Source organism: Elaeis guineensis, chromosome 15, assembly GCF_000442705.2.
Source record: "Elaeis guineensis isolate ETL-2024a chromosome 15, EG11, whole genome shotgun sequence".
Lineage (NCBI taxonomy): Eukaryota > Viridiplantae > Streptophyta > Magnoliopsida > Arecales > Arecaceae > Elaeis > Elaeis guineensis.
Window position 1 is genome coordinate 57,959,827 of NC_026007.2, and position 14,687 is coordinate 57,974,513.

A 14,687-nucleotide genomic window follows, 5' to 3' on the forward strand; every position below is an offset into this window, starting at 1 on the left:
GGAGAAAAGATTCTTCTATTTATCTTGTGCAAATTTTCATCATCAGTTAGATATGAAAGTCAAAATCTAGAGACTTATTGACAATCATAAGATTACATTTTTTTTATATATATTATTTATTTTATAAGTAAAAAATTTAGTATTTTGTCCTCAATTATAAAAGATCTTTTTAGGTGTTGCAAGCTTTAATGCATGAAAACTTTCTATAAAAGAGTTTTATGCTAAAGTGAAAGAGGGAGGAGCTAAAGAATTGGATAGCCTATGAACCATCCTAATCTACATAGGGAAACTAAATTAAGGTTTAGAATTGAGAGTAACATAATGCTTTAATGGCAATTATTTTAGTTTTAGGTCTTTCTACTTATGGTATGCTAGCATGTTGTATGTGGTCAAATGCGAGAGAGATACTAGATATATTTGGAGAAAAAGAGAAAAGGAGATGGTTTGGTAAAGGAGAGAGGCAACAATTTTTGATTCTAAATTAATTGAATAAATGAACAGTTTCTTATAAGATAAAATCGGATGGCTAAAAAAAGAAATGGAGAAAATGAAATGTTAGAGTTAATCAGAAGGTTATGGTTAAAGAATGGAAAATTAACATGATGTTTAGAGTTCAGCGATAAAAGAGAATTTTGGATCATCAATGAGAACTTCAAATAATAAAATTTATAAATAATTATAATTTAAATAATCATTATTATTGTCCATTATCTTATTATAATAATATTATATAAGAGGAATAATTTTTTTTTAACATTTTCATTGTTTAGCCAACCACACCTAGCTGATTTGCACCGCTTTCCGAACGGGATAGATTTTGGATTTGAATCCATATTGGGGCATCATCACCACCTTCGTACTTTCTTTAAAAAAATATTTGAATTCACGCGGAGGCAAAGAAGGAAAAATTAAAACTATTAAGACTTTTAAAATCCTCAACTAAAAATTGAGGCGAAGGCATGATTCAAACTCAGTTATTAATATCCAACTAAAATTATAGTTTAAACTTGAATCTCTATCCTAGACTCTTAGTTAGAAAAGCAATTTACATGGTAATTTTTAAAATATAATGACTTAATGACTGAGCAACGTAATAAGAGTTAGGATAATGTCGTGAAACAATCAAAGTTAAACAGACACAATGCAAAAGCTCGTTGCTCTGCTTGGAATCTGTGCTTAGAACTTGTTCTGGCTGTGTTCCATGTTCATCTTATCATCACACCAACTCAAGGAAGGGTCTTCTGAGGAGGCATCAATTAGAGAGTATATTCTTGGAGGGGAGCCTGCTTCACACCACCATCCACCAAAATATCTCCATCCAAGGATGAAAAGAAACCTTCAAAGCCCATGTAGAAGACAAATCTACCACCAAAATATCTCCACCCCTTTCCTTTTCTTTGTTTTCTTTTCCTTTTTCTTTTTGGAAGGAGACTTTTTTGCAAGGTAGATGGCTATGTCATTCAATATTCATGAAGCATCAATAACAAAATCCAGCACCGGCATGACATCTGTAAAAGCTGTTTATCATGTCATATTGAAAACCTTCAGATCACACAATTTTTATTATTTTATGTTGTAAATTAAGTCACAATCTTGACAACTAGAACAAATCAGCAAGGGGTGGAGATTTCAGATTTGAAAAATTTAAGAATTCACCAAAAGTTCTGAAATTTTTTGAAATTTAAAACAAAGACGAATAATAAGAATAATGAGAATAAGAAAATATTCTATACCATTGTTATCCATGTGAAAAGCCAGTGTAGTAGATATGGACAAAGCACAAAAGCAGAGACAGCAAAAGCGATGACAAATAGCATCTTCAAGATTTAATCTCTGATTGTTCCTGGAGTACGTCATGGATGATTGATGAATAAACTATAAAAATTTTGAATCACAAAAAAGCAATTGATTAATTCAAACAAGAAAAGCATCGAGAATCATATACAAGAATAAAATGTTGCATCAATTGGACATTTTTTTTCACCAAATTAAACAATGTCATTACTATGATCAAACTAACTCCTAATTATTTGAAAACATAATATGCAGCTAGAGAAAAATAAGCAATGCTGGAATATCACAGAACCCTGACAAAGAATCCCTAGTTGTTTAGCCCCTCACCCTATTTCTTCAAAGTTGTTTGTGAATCTGGTATATTGTTTCAGCATTTCCCAAGAAAAGTTCTACTAACTGGGTTAAAAAGAATAAATCGATAATGGAATATCACCAAGCAGCAAAATTTGCGTATCATTCCAGAAGAATGAATGCTTAATGTGTATTAAAACTAAACCATAGTTTGGGTATACTTGCAGAAAAAACAATATGGGTATACAGTCAAAATTTTGTCTAATTTCTAGTATCAAATCAACCATCATAATCCCTCAAGAGAGGAAAACACGAAATCACATCAGCCATGATTGTTCTTGCAATGACCAGCATGCCCCATGCATCTGGCCAGCCTCCTACCTCCTCCAAGCACCTCACCCCACCTCAACGAGAGGGAGCACTAATAGCTATGATCCTCTTGTTTGATAAATCCCTTGTCGCCTCAAATTGCGAAACAGATTATTGGCATCCTAAGAAGAAGCAAACAGCAGTGACTGCTGATGAAGGATTATGTACTCCTCCAGAGATACAGCATAATAAATGCTTTGATAGGAGTTGAGAGTACCCATCACCATGACCACAAGAAAGACCGGCTACCAGATTGGCCGCTCCATCAGCAACAGTAGACAACATCAGCAAGCTCGATCAATCCAAGGAGAACATAGTCACTAGGTATTCACTCCATTTTTCACAGCAATAAGTTGGATAATAAAAGCCTTGATACCTGAAGCACAAAGTTCAGAGTAACTTGATCATGTGAGTATATAACCATGCAAGAGAAAAGAGTTGAAAGTCAATAAGATGCAGGAAAATAAGAGTTAGCTTTTTTAGATTAACCAACAACAAAAGAAAAGAAAGAAAAATGCTATGAAGCACAACTCCATTACCCACTCAGTTACCTGTCCAACATGGTGGTGATGTGCCACTTCATGGATGGACACCACATGCATAGCACCAACATGCTCCTGCAATGTTGGAGGGGTATCTGAGCAGGTAACATTCTGGCACTCTAAAACATTAATCCCTTGTCTACCCGCACCATCTCCCCTCGCTTCCCCACCTTGAAAAGAAAAACATAATCAACTGCTGAAAAAAGAATTATCTGTAAATTAAGAAAACCATACAAGGAATAAACCAAGGTGCATGGTTACAGTTTCATCAATTCTTGGTCCTCATTTCTCTCTGGAATCTCTTTTCATGGTAGGCCATCATCCAAGGACTTGTGATTCTTCTTGAATTATTCCGCATTTGTGAATCCACAAATACATACAAACTTTGTAGCCTTCACCAGCAACTATAGAACCATAAGCACCATTATTTCTTTTGAAAAGCTATGCAACAAGCAGCATGCTTCTTCCAGCACAATGCGGAGCCACCAGCACTCTTTTTGCACTCCTTAAACCATACGGCTTAACCACCATGCAACATGGTTTTCTTGCTTCTCCAACCTCATTTGTGTTCAGTGCAGTGACCTTACTTTCAAAAACTTGTTCACTAAAAGCTAATATACACTTTTGATCCATTCCTTAGCAGCTCAAGCTTTTGGATCAAGTGGTTCATTTCCATGATTTCAAAGCTCAGCATGGTTCGCAATCTTGGTTCTGGAACCCATGGGGCCAGTTCAGCATCCACGACTCGGTGCATCCTCCATACAAAGTCTCGGTTCAATATCATACAATACAGTATGCCTGGTATGGGGCAGCACATGCTGATACAGCAAACCTTTGCTGGAGATCATGGAGTTCAAATCCCTTCCAAGTTAATTATTTAATTAATCTGGTGGTTGTCCTGAGGAGAAGGTGCTTGAAGATGCATCAGTTGCATTGGGGTTCACCAAGTCTGCAACTGCTGCCGTGAAGGCTGTCTTAATTGCAACAGTTGCAGTGGGATCCATGAACCTTGAAGTTGTTTCGGCAGCAGTCTTTGATCTTGACTTCCATGGAACATTCCCTCTGGAAGATTTTCAGATACCGCTTCTTGTTTTATCCCAATAAGACTTGGCTTTGGAGATGTGTTAGTCGTGCTTCCATTGACCTCATTCCCATCTGGTTTCATGTTCTTGATTCCAAAAACCTTATTCCATTTGCCCTTGTGCTTTTTTCCTTGAAAGTGGCACTCCAGGTTAAAAGAATTACCACAATTCACTTTGCAGAGATTGCACCAAAAGGATGCTACCTGGTTAGAAGGTGAGGAATTGTTGTTTCCATCATGTCTCATATTCTTCCTTCCTTTGACCTCATTCCTATTTGGCACAGAGGTCTTGAATCCAAAGATCTCATCCCATTTGGCCCTGTGTTTTTTTCCTTGGAAATGACACTTGAGATTAAAAGCATTATGACAATTCACCTTGCAGATACTGCACCAAAAGGATCCTACCTGATTTGGTGATAGTTGCATACTGTCGGACTTCTGCAAAAATAGTTGTTGACCCTGTGAATGTCTGAGCAGAGGATGTCGATTCTGTATGTGCTCTGGGAAAGGTGGTTGGTACTCCAATTTTTGAGTAGGGAGCTGTCTGCCATTTAAACACTGAGGAGAGGGCTTCTGATTCTGCAAACGTTGCAATGAAGGATGGTGATTCCGGACTTCCTGCAGTGGAGGTTGTCGTAATTGCAGTTGGGCCCACCAATCTTGAAGTTGTTCTGGCAGCTGCTTTTGATCATGGTTTCCTTGGGGTGCTTGGTCTGGAAGATTTTCAGAGACAGCTTTTCTCTTTATCCCAATAAGACTTTCTTTTGGAGGCAATTCCTATAAAAAAGGAACTAATGTGTAATCAGGCATAAGATACAAGGAGCACATTTCTACTTGGTTTTCCGCAAGCATATCAAACAAACAGGTGCTCATTATACCAAGCAATGCTTTGAAGGGATAGTGCACTATTTGAAATCAGAATATAGGTTATGTATATAAATTTGACTATTTCCAAAGATAAGAGAGAGCCCTGACCAGTAACACAAGCAATCAGGTAATATATCGGTTATAGAACATTCCAAAAAGAAAGAAAACATGCAACTGCAAGTGAAATATTCAATAATTTAAGCTGTTCTTGGTTGCATAGAAAGTGAGAAAAAGTTAAACAAATTTCAATTCCTTGAAGCCATGTTTTAATTTTGACAATGCAAGGAAAACAAAAAGAAAATAAGATGAGAGTGATCCCAGACCTTCCATGCGACCCTAAAAAACAAGCATGATCCACTCACAGCATGGCAAATAGATGGCTAGAACAGCAAGGCTTATTGGTCAAAGTTATAATAAATAAAAGAACACAAAAATGACCTCAAATATATCAAATAAGGGAACAAGAGAAGGGCTGAAATGTAACATAAAGATGGTGGCCGGGAAATTCTGTGAACAAGAAAGGAGTTATCCAAAAACTCTGTGGAGAGGAGGGAGTGAAAGCACGGCAAAAACTGTACATTATAAAACAGTTACAATATTCTAGAGCTGACTGTAGAAGAAAATCCGAATTGATTATAGTTTGACTTCTTTCTTTTGATGGAAAAGGAAGCTAAGACCACTAGTTTATTAATAAAGTAAAGAATACAAATACAAGGAACAAAAAGAGAAGAGAAAGGAAACAGAGAAGCAATAACTACAAGGTTCTACAAAAGATTGACCACTCTGTTGAACTCCTGAGCTTCTTATGAGCCAGAATGCCAGATATCTCCAGGTCGTTCCGCATTCCAATTATCTTCAGATAAACACCTTCAGCATTCAAAGATTTGTCAAGGAAGATCCTTCTATTTTTCTCACTCCAAATACCCTAGCAGATAGCCAGTGCTATCTGGTCAGTAAAATGTCAGATGTTAAAACAAAGAAGATCCTCCTATTTTTCTCACTCCAAATACCCTGGCAGATAGCCAGTGCTATCTGGTCAATAAAATGTCAGAGGTTAAAATAACTTATCTTCTTTCACCCGCTCTTCATTAACAATGCTTTCCCTCAAAAACCTTTGGAGTATTATCCTGTTACTTCAACTCCCAGACTAGAACTAATTGATAAACATAAACAAAAGAAAACAGAAAGACTAATGGTAGCAACAATGAGTACATGTGGAAGGCCTTGTTAATAATACAATATATTAAGCCTACTATTCTAATGTCCGCAGAAACAAAAAGAACTGACTTCAAAAATTTACGTAAATGCAAGAACAGATTTCCAGTATTTGTTACCGAACTATAAAAATGAAGAAACAGGTTCTTACTTGAGAGGGCGTATGGAGTAACCCAGAGTCAACAGAAGATTGCAAGAGAGCCATTTCCATTGATTTCTGGTATTCTAGCTCTCTTTTAAGTGCTTTCTCTTAGCTAATGGCAGCCTCCATCAAACCATTTGTTGCCTGTTCATTTTCAGTTAATTCATCTGCAACCTCTTTCTCAAGTAGCATAGCTGATGTTATATCAGAATATTGAGAATTCAGCAAATCCAGGACAATGCATTTCTGAAGGAGGCTCTTCAGATGACAAACTGCAGCAACAATGACTATCCAAATGAGTCATATATAGTTCCTCCAACTTCACTGCCCGTCTAAATGATATAAGATCAAAAATGCTGCACTACAGCTAGAGGGAAGAGGACACCAGGTCAGAAATTAAAAATCTCATAACAACTCCATATAGAACCATCGTCAGTTGGGCAAATTGCCTACGCTGCGTAATGCAAGCTAACATATCTGATATATTAATTCATTTCATCATTCAAACAGCTTTCATAAGAAGAATCAGCAAAACACAAAATCCTACCAAAATCTAGAGGAGCATAGAATCAGACATGGACTATGAAGATTTCTTTGTATATCTAAAAATTGATAACCATTTTATGAAAAAAAGCGTAAAACAAGGGGGGAAATTTCCTTAAAGGCAACAGCAGCACAGTGACCTGACTAACAAGCATGTTGAAATCATGCATCTTGGCACTACATAAGAAACTTAATATTTCTCAAAACCACATGACCAATCAACCTAGCCTTTGCAATGACTGCTAAACCTTAAAAACCTTCACAATAAATAGCATCAAGAACATAAGGAGCCATGGGAAGAGATGGTAAACCGGTTCTTAGAGCAAGCTACAATAATATCAATGCTCTAAAGGTCTGAACTTTGATCTGCATACCAGCAATGCCTCACAAATAAAAGTATAACCAAAACACAAAATCATGCCACATTTCCAATACTAGACACATCTACAAGTACCCCCCAAAACCCAATCCGTTTGTGATGAACCATCAGACAACGTCCAAGGTTCGAATCAAATGCAACAGAAATCCAGAGATTTGAACCCTAGACCAGATCGTGACATCAACTAGGGCACAAGAGCATTTAATTTTCCACAAACTTAAAGCATCGTCGCTATAATTAGAGGCAATGAAAGGAAATCGAAAGGAAGGGGCCCAATTAAACCTAGGAACGGGAGCTGCGTCATTCGATGGAATCATCTTCGGATGATTTGGATCGTGATGAGGGAATAAGCCGAACGAGACAAGGAGAGAAGGAGAGGAGCTCCCAAGGCCTACAGAAACGCCAACCCTAGACGCATGAAGAGGGTGAACTGGTTCTTCTCTAATGGTAGGAAACTTGGAAGGAGTGGAACGAGTAAATATTCGTTCCAGCGGTGATATCATGTGAAATTTGTAACAAACCAACGAGAACTGGTACTTCATGATACCCATGTTATTCATCGATTTTCGATTTTTGATTGAATTGCAACGAATATTTACTCGGATGGACGGCCAATATGAAAAGTATAGCATATTTGCCACTAGAAGCATGGTTTGAATAACACCTGAATTCAATCATATTGGAAGCTACTGAGACTTAATTGTTACAGTATAACGGGCAGTATACGTCCAAAAGTATCTATCTTCATAAGTTGATAATTAGTATTTTATACGTATGATGGAGATAGATGTTGCATGATTATTTTGCTGGTTCAGATCGGCGAGCTGAAACTAATGATCAAAAGCAGGGAGTGATGACTCAAAAAATCTAGAAACCAATTAGAGACCTTGGAGTAGTCGGCTGAGAGGGCTGGATCACAATCCAAATCTTTGAGCACGTGAAACACCACACCGATCACTTGGGTTTTTCAATAGAGATGCTCTGATGCTCAAATTAGTCTATCTCGATAGAATGAAAGAAATTATGAAAGAGATAGTACAAAAGAAGAGAGAGATCAAAAAGACAATGAAGGTGAGTAGGAAGTCGGAGTTTATGCGGGCGAAAGAGAGCTTTGTGAGTTCAGGAGAAATTTAGTCCTTTTGGGACATTATTCAATTTAGAACTATGAGAGACTCTGGAGTAGATCTTCACTGATAGGGGTTCTCCGAGCATACGAGCTAGGAACTCAATAGCTCAGAGGTTTCTTTAGAGACTTGGTCGAACTTCAAAGAGCTATGAATGACTCATGAAGATTTCGAAAGACTCAGCTAGAGGGCTCCTAAGGAAGACTATATATAGGTGATAGTTAGAGTCTATTGCACTAATGATGTGCAAGGGAGATTGGGGATAACTGCTTGCATATTTAGAGTTTCTTATGGTATGATGAAATATGGATCTCATGATTAGAGGGGTCGTTCTTCCATTATAAACCAGTTATCATCGAGTAGAGGCAGATGCGAGTTTCTCTGCACGCCCTCGAGATAACCATGTAGTGGAAACTAGTAGGCCGAGATGAAAGGCTCCATGGCTGGTCCATGTTAAGTTATAATTGGCCACTAGTATCATGTCATGCAGGTTGAATATGAGATGTATCAATGACTAATATCAAACTATTAAAAATAATTATTTAAGATATGTTAGAATCCTTTGAAACATTGATGATTTTGATTTCTTTATTTTATTAGAAAAATAATTTCTTATTATTTTTGAGTTTGGTGTTTTAGTGCCCATTACTTTTAAGGGAAAAGTTAATTTAGATCTAATTAATAGATTTATTAGTTTTACGCCCGCTCTATTCTTAATTTTTAGGATAAAAAGTAAATAACATCTTTTATTTTACCTTGATTTGCAAACATCTCTTACATCTTGATTGCTGTAATGTCAATATTATATTTTTCAATTTATTGCAATGTCCTTCACCAATCTTCCAATTTGGGGAAAGCTTGCCATCGGTACCACATAGCATAGTATTTGGAGTTAGATGGCTGAGATAACTTTATTGGATTATTTTAAAATAGAATAGAATCTGATGTGGACTTAAAATAGTTTAATAACCAAAATACTCAAGTCTTAATATTAACTTCATTCCTTTTCCCAAATCTCCTCCTTATGACGGCTGTACAATCCCCACCAATGGCCCCTCGGCTACCATCAATGAAGGAAAGAAAGGGAGAGGAAAAATAAGACGAAGAGAAAAGGATGGGGGTGATGATGCCCGACGGATGGAGGTGACGAGGCAGATTCTTAACTTTATTTTAGCTCCCTCTCTTTTTTATTGTTAATTTTGGCTCTTTTAATTTCTGTTTAGAATTTTTTCGGTACTCAATGGATCCTAGCCTCCCCCACCCCTTCTCTCTCTCTCTCTCTCTCTCTCTCTCTCTCTCTCTCTCTCTGAAACACTCAACCTTCCCCTCTTTTGTTATTTTACCTACTATTTTCTTTTGAAATAGAGATTAGGATGAAAAAAAAATAGAAGCCTCTCTTTGTTCTGCATTCATCTCTTGCTCTTTTCATATCATATTCTCTTTTTCTTTTATGGATTTATTAATGAGAATATATTCATGATGAGGTGGTTACATAGATGAGAGATGCTTAACTAGAGTTTGAAAATTAAAAAGAAATAGAGCACTCATGTTTGGGACTCTATAAGGAAGAGATCAAAACAGTACATCAATCAAACCAACCTCTAACGGCATCTTCTAACTCAAAATCAGAAACTCAAAATGCCATGCCCTAAATCTGGAATATAACATGGCCATGCTACCGAAGAGATGAGGTCCAATCAATCATAATCAGCTAAAATTTAATAAATAAAAGATTTAATTTTATTATTTATTAAATAATTAAACTAATATTGGTTCAGAGCATCTAAATCTAAAAGCAAGTACTAACCTAAATCTCAATATTCATAAATAAATAACTACAAATCTGTGATCATAAAATAAACTAAACTTCTGCTACCAAATTTTTTAAACTCACTTTGCAGATCTCTAAGCTTGGATTTCCTTCGTCGGTCCTAACCTTATTTCTCTATACAAGAAAAAGAAAACAAAAAAAATATGAGCTACACTAGCTTAGTAAGTAGAACTTGCGCCTCTTTATCGGATCAAGTATAAGTTTTCTATGATAATATAATATTTAGAAAGTAACAGATATTACAAAAATAAAGCATTTCAAAGAGCATATAATAAAATAAGTTATAAATCTATCATACATGCATAAATCATGTATATTTCATAATAATGAATCATAAATTATTTTTATCATGTATTCATGTCATGTTTCAAAATATTATTCATAGATATTCATGCTAAGGTCACTATTATATCCGTGACAGGGTCATGTTTCTTAATCGACAGAGTTCTTATTTCATGTGCCAACTTTATACCCGTTGACGGGGCCATGTTTCATGTAGATGCTAGCTCCGAATGTCGACCTTCTCAAAAAAATTCGTTCATAGCTATCTGAGAGCCTTTGAAATTCTTATATCTTTTTCTTAAAACATACATATACATAGGTAGATAAATAATAAAATTCATACTTCATAATCATGCTATTTTTATAAAGCACATTCATAAAATCAATGCTCATAATAAAACATACTTTTTCATATCACATATGTTAATTCTTATTTTATAAAAAATATGATTTCATCAATAATAATTTTTTATATAAAAAATATGATTATTTAAAAATAAATAAGGAGCATAAGATCTACTTACCTCATTCATCTTAAATCTTCAGACTTCGTTAGAAGGATCAGCTAATCCTATTTAAAATATCAAATCATCATCAATTTTTATTCTATGAATATAATAAGATTAAATCATAAGAAAAAAGATTGTTGATCGGATGTGTCGGATCATTCAGATACCAAGGCAATTCAGAGTCTCTGACTTGAGAGTCAGATTTAAGTGACTTGATCAAAAAATCATAGAGCACAGATCAGATCAAAGTCAAGATCAATCAATAGAATTCATTAATAATAGATTTGAAAGATACTTGATATGACCAAATGAGGTTGACATACAGTACGGATATTAAAGCAGCTTCGAATCATCTTGTTAGAGTCAACATGAGTCTCTAGAAGATGAAAATATGACTCGATACAGGATTCATAGACCTTTATAGAGAGAGAAAGTAGAGAGAAAGTGGAGAGAGAATCTTCGTATCATTCAAAAGAGGCAATCATAATCGAGATCATCAGAGATCATATCAAGGTAAGTCAACATGGATTAACTGTGATCAGATGCTATAAATTTCGAATAAGGACCGGATCAGGATCCAACCTATTGCATGAATTTCGAAGTGATTCTAAATTATCTTATTTTTATCTCAAGTTTATCTTAGGATCCATGATGCAGTTAGAGAGAGAAAAAGAGAGAGAGAGAGAGAGGAGATGAGAGAGAAAACCCTTTTCTCTTTCTTTTTTTTTTTCCTTTTCTTTTCCTTTTCTTCTTCTTTCTTTTCTTTTCTTCTGTATCTTCCTGGCCGAACAGAGGAGTGACACGAAGGGGGGAGGGGGACTTGGTGGCTCGTGCTCCGACGAGGTGCGGTGGCACGGTCGGAGGTCCGATAGTGACGGCCGACAGTGAGGGGCAAGAGATCGTCGGCAATGAGGCTCGACCGATGAAAGCTTTGGAAAAAAAATCAAAAAATAGGAAACCCGATCCCTTTTCTTGAATTTCTTTGATCATTGGTCGATCACCGACGACCATAACCTTCGAAAAGATAAGTAGAGAGGTGGGAGTCCAAACCTAGGGGTGAGAACGTCGCAAACGACGACATCGATGGCCAAAAAGGAGAGAATACAGTTCGGTCAAACAGAGACAAAAATAGAGTTTTTATTTTATGGGATTTTTCGACGAATCGAACAATCGACGAGGGTGTGCGAAGCCATGGAAGGAAGGGGAAGGAAGAGAGGAAGGAAGAGAGGGGCTTACCTCAAGCTCCGACAGTATCTTGACTTTGATTTCTGACGAGCACAGGCAAAGGTAGTCGCGGCCTCAATCGAAGAAAAGAGGGAGAAATCGAGCTCGAAGATCATCGGTGGAGAGTCTTAGAGGGGGAGACTTATTTATAGAGAGCCCTAGGGCCATAATGATCTTAGGACTCCCATTCCAATCGGGATTCACCGGAGAAGAAGACTCCTATTGGGAGTCTTCTTCCCGTTTTTCTTTTTTTTTTTGGGCTTAGTGGGCCAATCGGGTGGGCTTGATTTTCTTAGGAACAGGGTATCACATTCTATCCTTAAAAAAAATTTCATCCTCGAAACTTAGTATACTTGAGATTTCAAACATTAAAATACATAACCTTCGTATTGTCCTTAAGTTTCTAAATTATTTACATCCTAAAGTACTTGTTCCATTAGTTTTCAACATAAATAATTATGCGGTATTTTGAAACTAGATTATTTCTAGTTGCAAGATAATGAATTTCTTTGATCTCTTAATCTTAGATTGACATTTCATAATTTTATATCTATGAAATTATTTACTTTTGATTAATTTTATATGAGAATCATAATCGATCCTATCTATTATTCATAAACATAGAAAAGTCTAAAGCATTAGATGCTCAAAATTCTTCTAACCATTGCTGTAATAAAAGAATCAATTATCAAAGACAGTATTGCAACATCTAAATAAGTCAAAGAATCAATAATTTTATCCTTTCATTTATTAATGATGGTCTCTTTTACAAAAATCAAATTTTTGTTTATATCTCTTACTGCATTAGTATTTCTAACTAATTTTAGTATAATTCAACCACTATACTTTTATTATGCATTTTGATATAAACCCCTCGAATTTTTTAAGGCTATCGAATGAATCCTAGCAAAAGATCTAATCTTTTTTTTTGATAGAATTAGAATAAAGTTTTAAGTTTCTTTATCTTTACTATTCCTCGAACATGCCACATTAAAATTAAATCTTGATCTACTTTCTATATTTAAAATCATTGCATAAGCTTTTACCACTCATCTAGAATTCAATATATCTAAAATTAATTTGGAGTAAGTTAACTCTAGATTTTCTAATAATTGGGACAATTCCGAACTAACATTTTTTTATAAAATGATTAATCTAAACCTCCAACAAATTAGAAGATCTCAAGTCAATATCATTATAAGTAGAATCGATTTGATATCTCTTATGGACAGCTTTTTTCATCACGACTCTTACATCAATAAATAAATCGATATAAAATCTTGTCGCTTATTTACTAAAAACTCATATAAATCTTTCAAAAATTTGATAATAGCAAGATATTTTAGATCAGCTCCAAAACCTAAACTTTGATTTAAAATAATCAATGTACTCCATTATCTTCAATAGACTTAAGAAAGATCAAGTAATCTAATATAAAAGAGGTAATACAAATTATTAAAGATTCCACTAATATGTGCATGTCATCCAATCTTATATATATATATATATATATATATATATATATATATATATATATATATATATATATATATATATATATTTTATTTACCCATAAATTTTTATATATGATCATCTTATAGGTTCAATACTCAAAAAATATTTATTTTTTTGTATGATGTAATTCTTTTTTAAGTCATATCCTAAATAAATTTATTCTAATAAATCTAAAATTGTAATGATCAAATAATTAATATCAAAATTTGAAAAGCTATTATGATTTTCATCCATATTAAGTTTTAGAACTTTGAAATCATCTAAATAATAATTTTACGAGTATACTCAATACAACATATCAATATATACAGAGTCAACATCTCTTATACTTAAGTCAAACCTTATTTACTAAAATCCAAAGCATAATTTATCCAATTCTTTAATACACTTTGTAAACCACTTTATACAAAAATTTTATTATAATGCATATTGATCTGAAATCCAAACTTTGAATTCTTTTTGCTACTTCTATCATATTTCTTATGATCATAATCTTTATAGTTAAATCCCACTTAAGTCATAGTCTCTATTGATCATAACCTAAGCTCTGATATTACTTATATCATGTCTTAATCACTTAACTACAGTCACAAGTAATCATAATCTAGGCTCTGATACCATAAAATATCACGTCCCAAATCTGGGACATAACACAGCCATGCTACCGAAGGGATGGAGCCCACGATAACACGAAGCCAATCAATCATAATTAGCTAAAATTTAATAAATAAAAAATTTAATTATATTATTCATCAAATAATTAAACTAATATTGGTTCAGAGCATCTAAATCTAAAAGCAAGTACCAACCCAAATCTCAATATTAATAAATAAATAACTACAAATCCGTGATCATAAAATAAACTAAACTTCCGCTACTAGATTTTTCAAACTCGCTTTGCAGATCCCTAAGCTTGGATTTCCTTCGTCGGTCCTAACTTTATTTCTCTATACAAGAAAAAGAAAACAAAAGGAATATG

General features: G+C 34.7%; 1 protein-coding gene across 5 annotated transcripts; it reads right to left on the minus strand.

The window, feature by feature from the left end:
* Positions 1–2,250: 2,250 nt before the first annotated feature.
* LOC105032241 (uncharacterized) lies at positions 2,251–7,826 on the minus strand. Of its 5 annotated transcripts, none has more exons than XM_073249441.1 (4): positions 7,506–7,826; positions 6,311–6,573; positions 3,006–4,854; positions 2,251–2,830 (listed from the first exon to the last, which is right to left on the minus strand). In XM_073249441.1, exons 2-3 carry the CDS (start codon positions 6,368–6,370, stop codon positions 3,937–3,939), a joined length of 978 nt encoding a protein of 325 aa, XP_073105542.1. In that variant the 5' UTR covers positions 6,371–6,573; positions 7,506–7,826; the 3' UTR covers positions 2,251–2,830; positions 3,006–3,936. The 5 variants fall into 5 exon arrangements, with proteins under 5 accessions (XP_073105542.1, XP_073105543.1, XP_073105544.1 ...); XM_073249442.1 differs by having other exon boundaries at positions 6,311–6,668; XM_073249443.1 differs by having other exon boundaries at positions 3,006–3,166; positions 3,258–4,854; positions 6,311–7,826.
* Between the last annotated feature and the right edge of the window lie 6,861 nt (positions 7,827–14,687).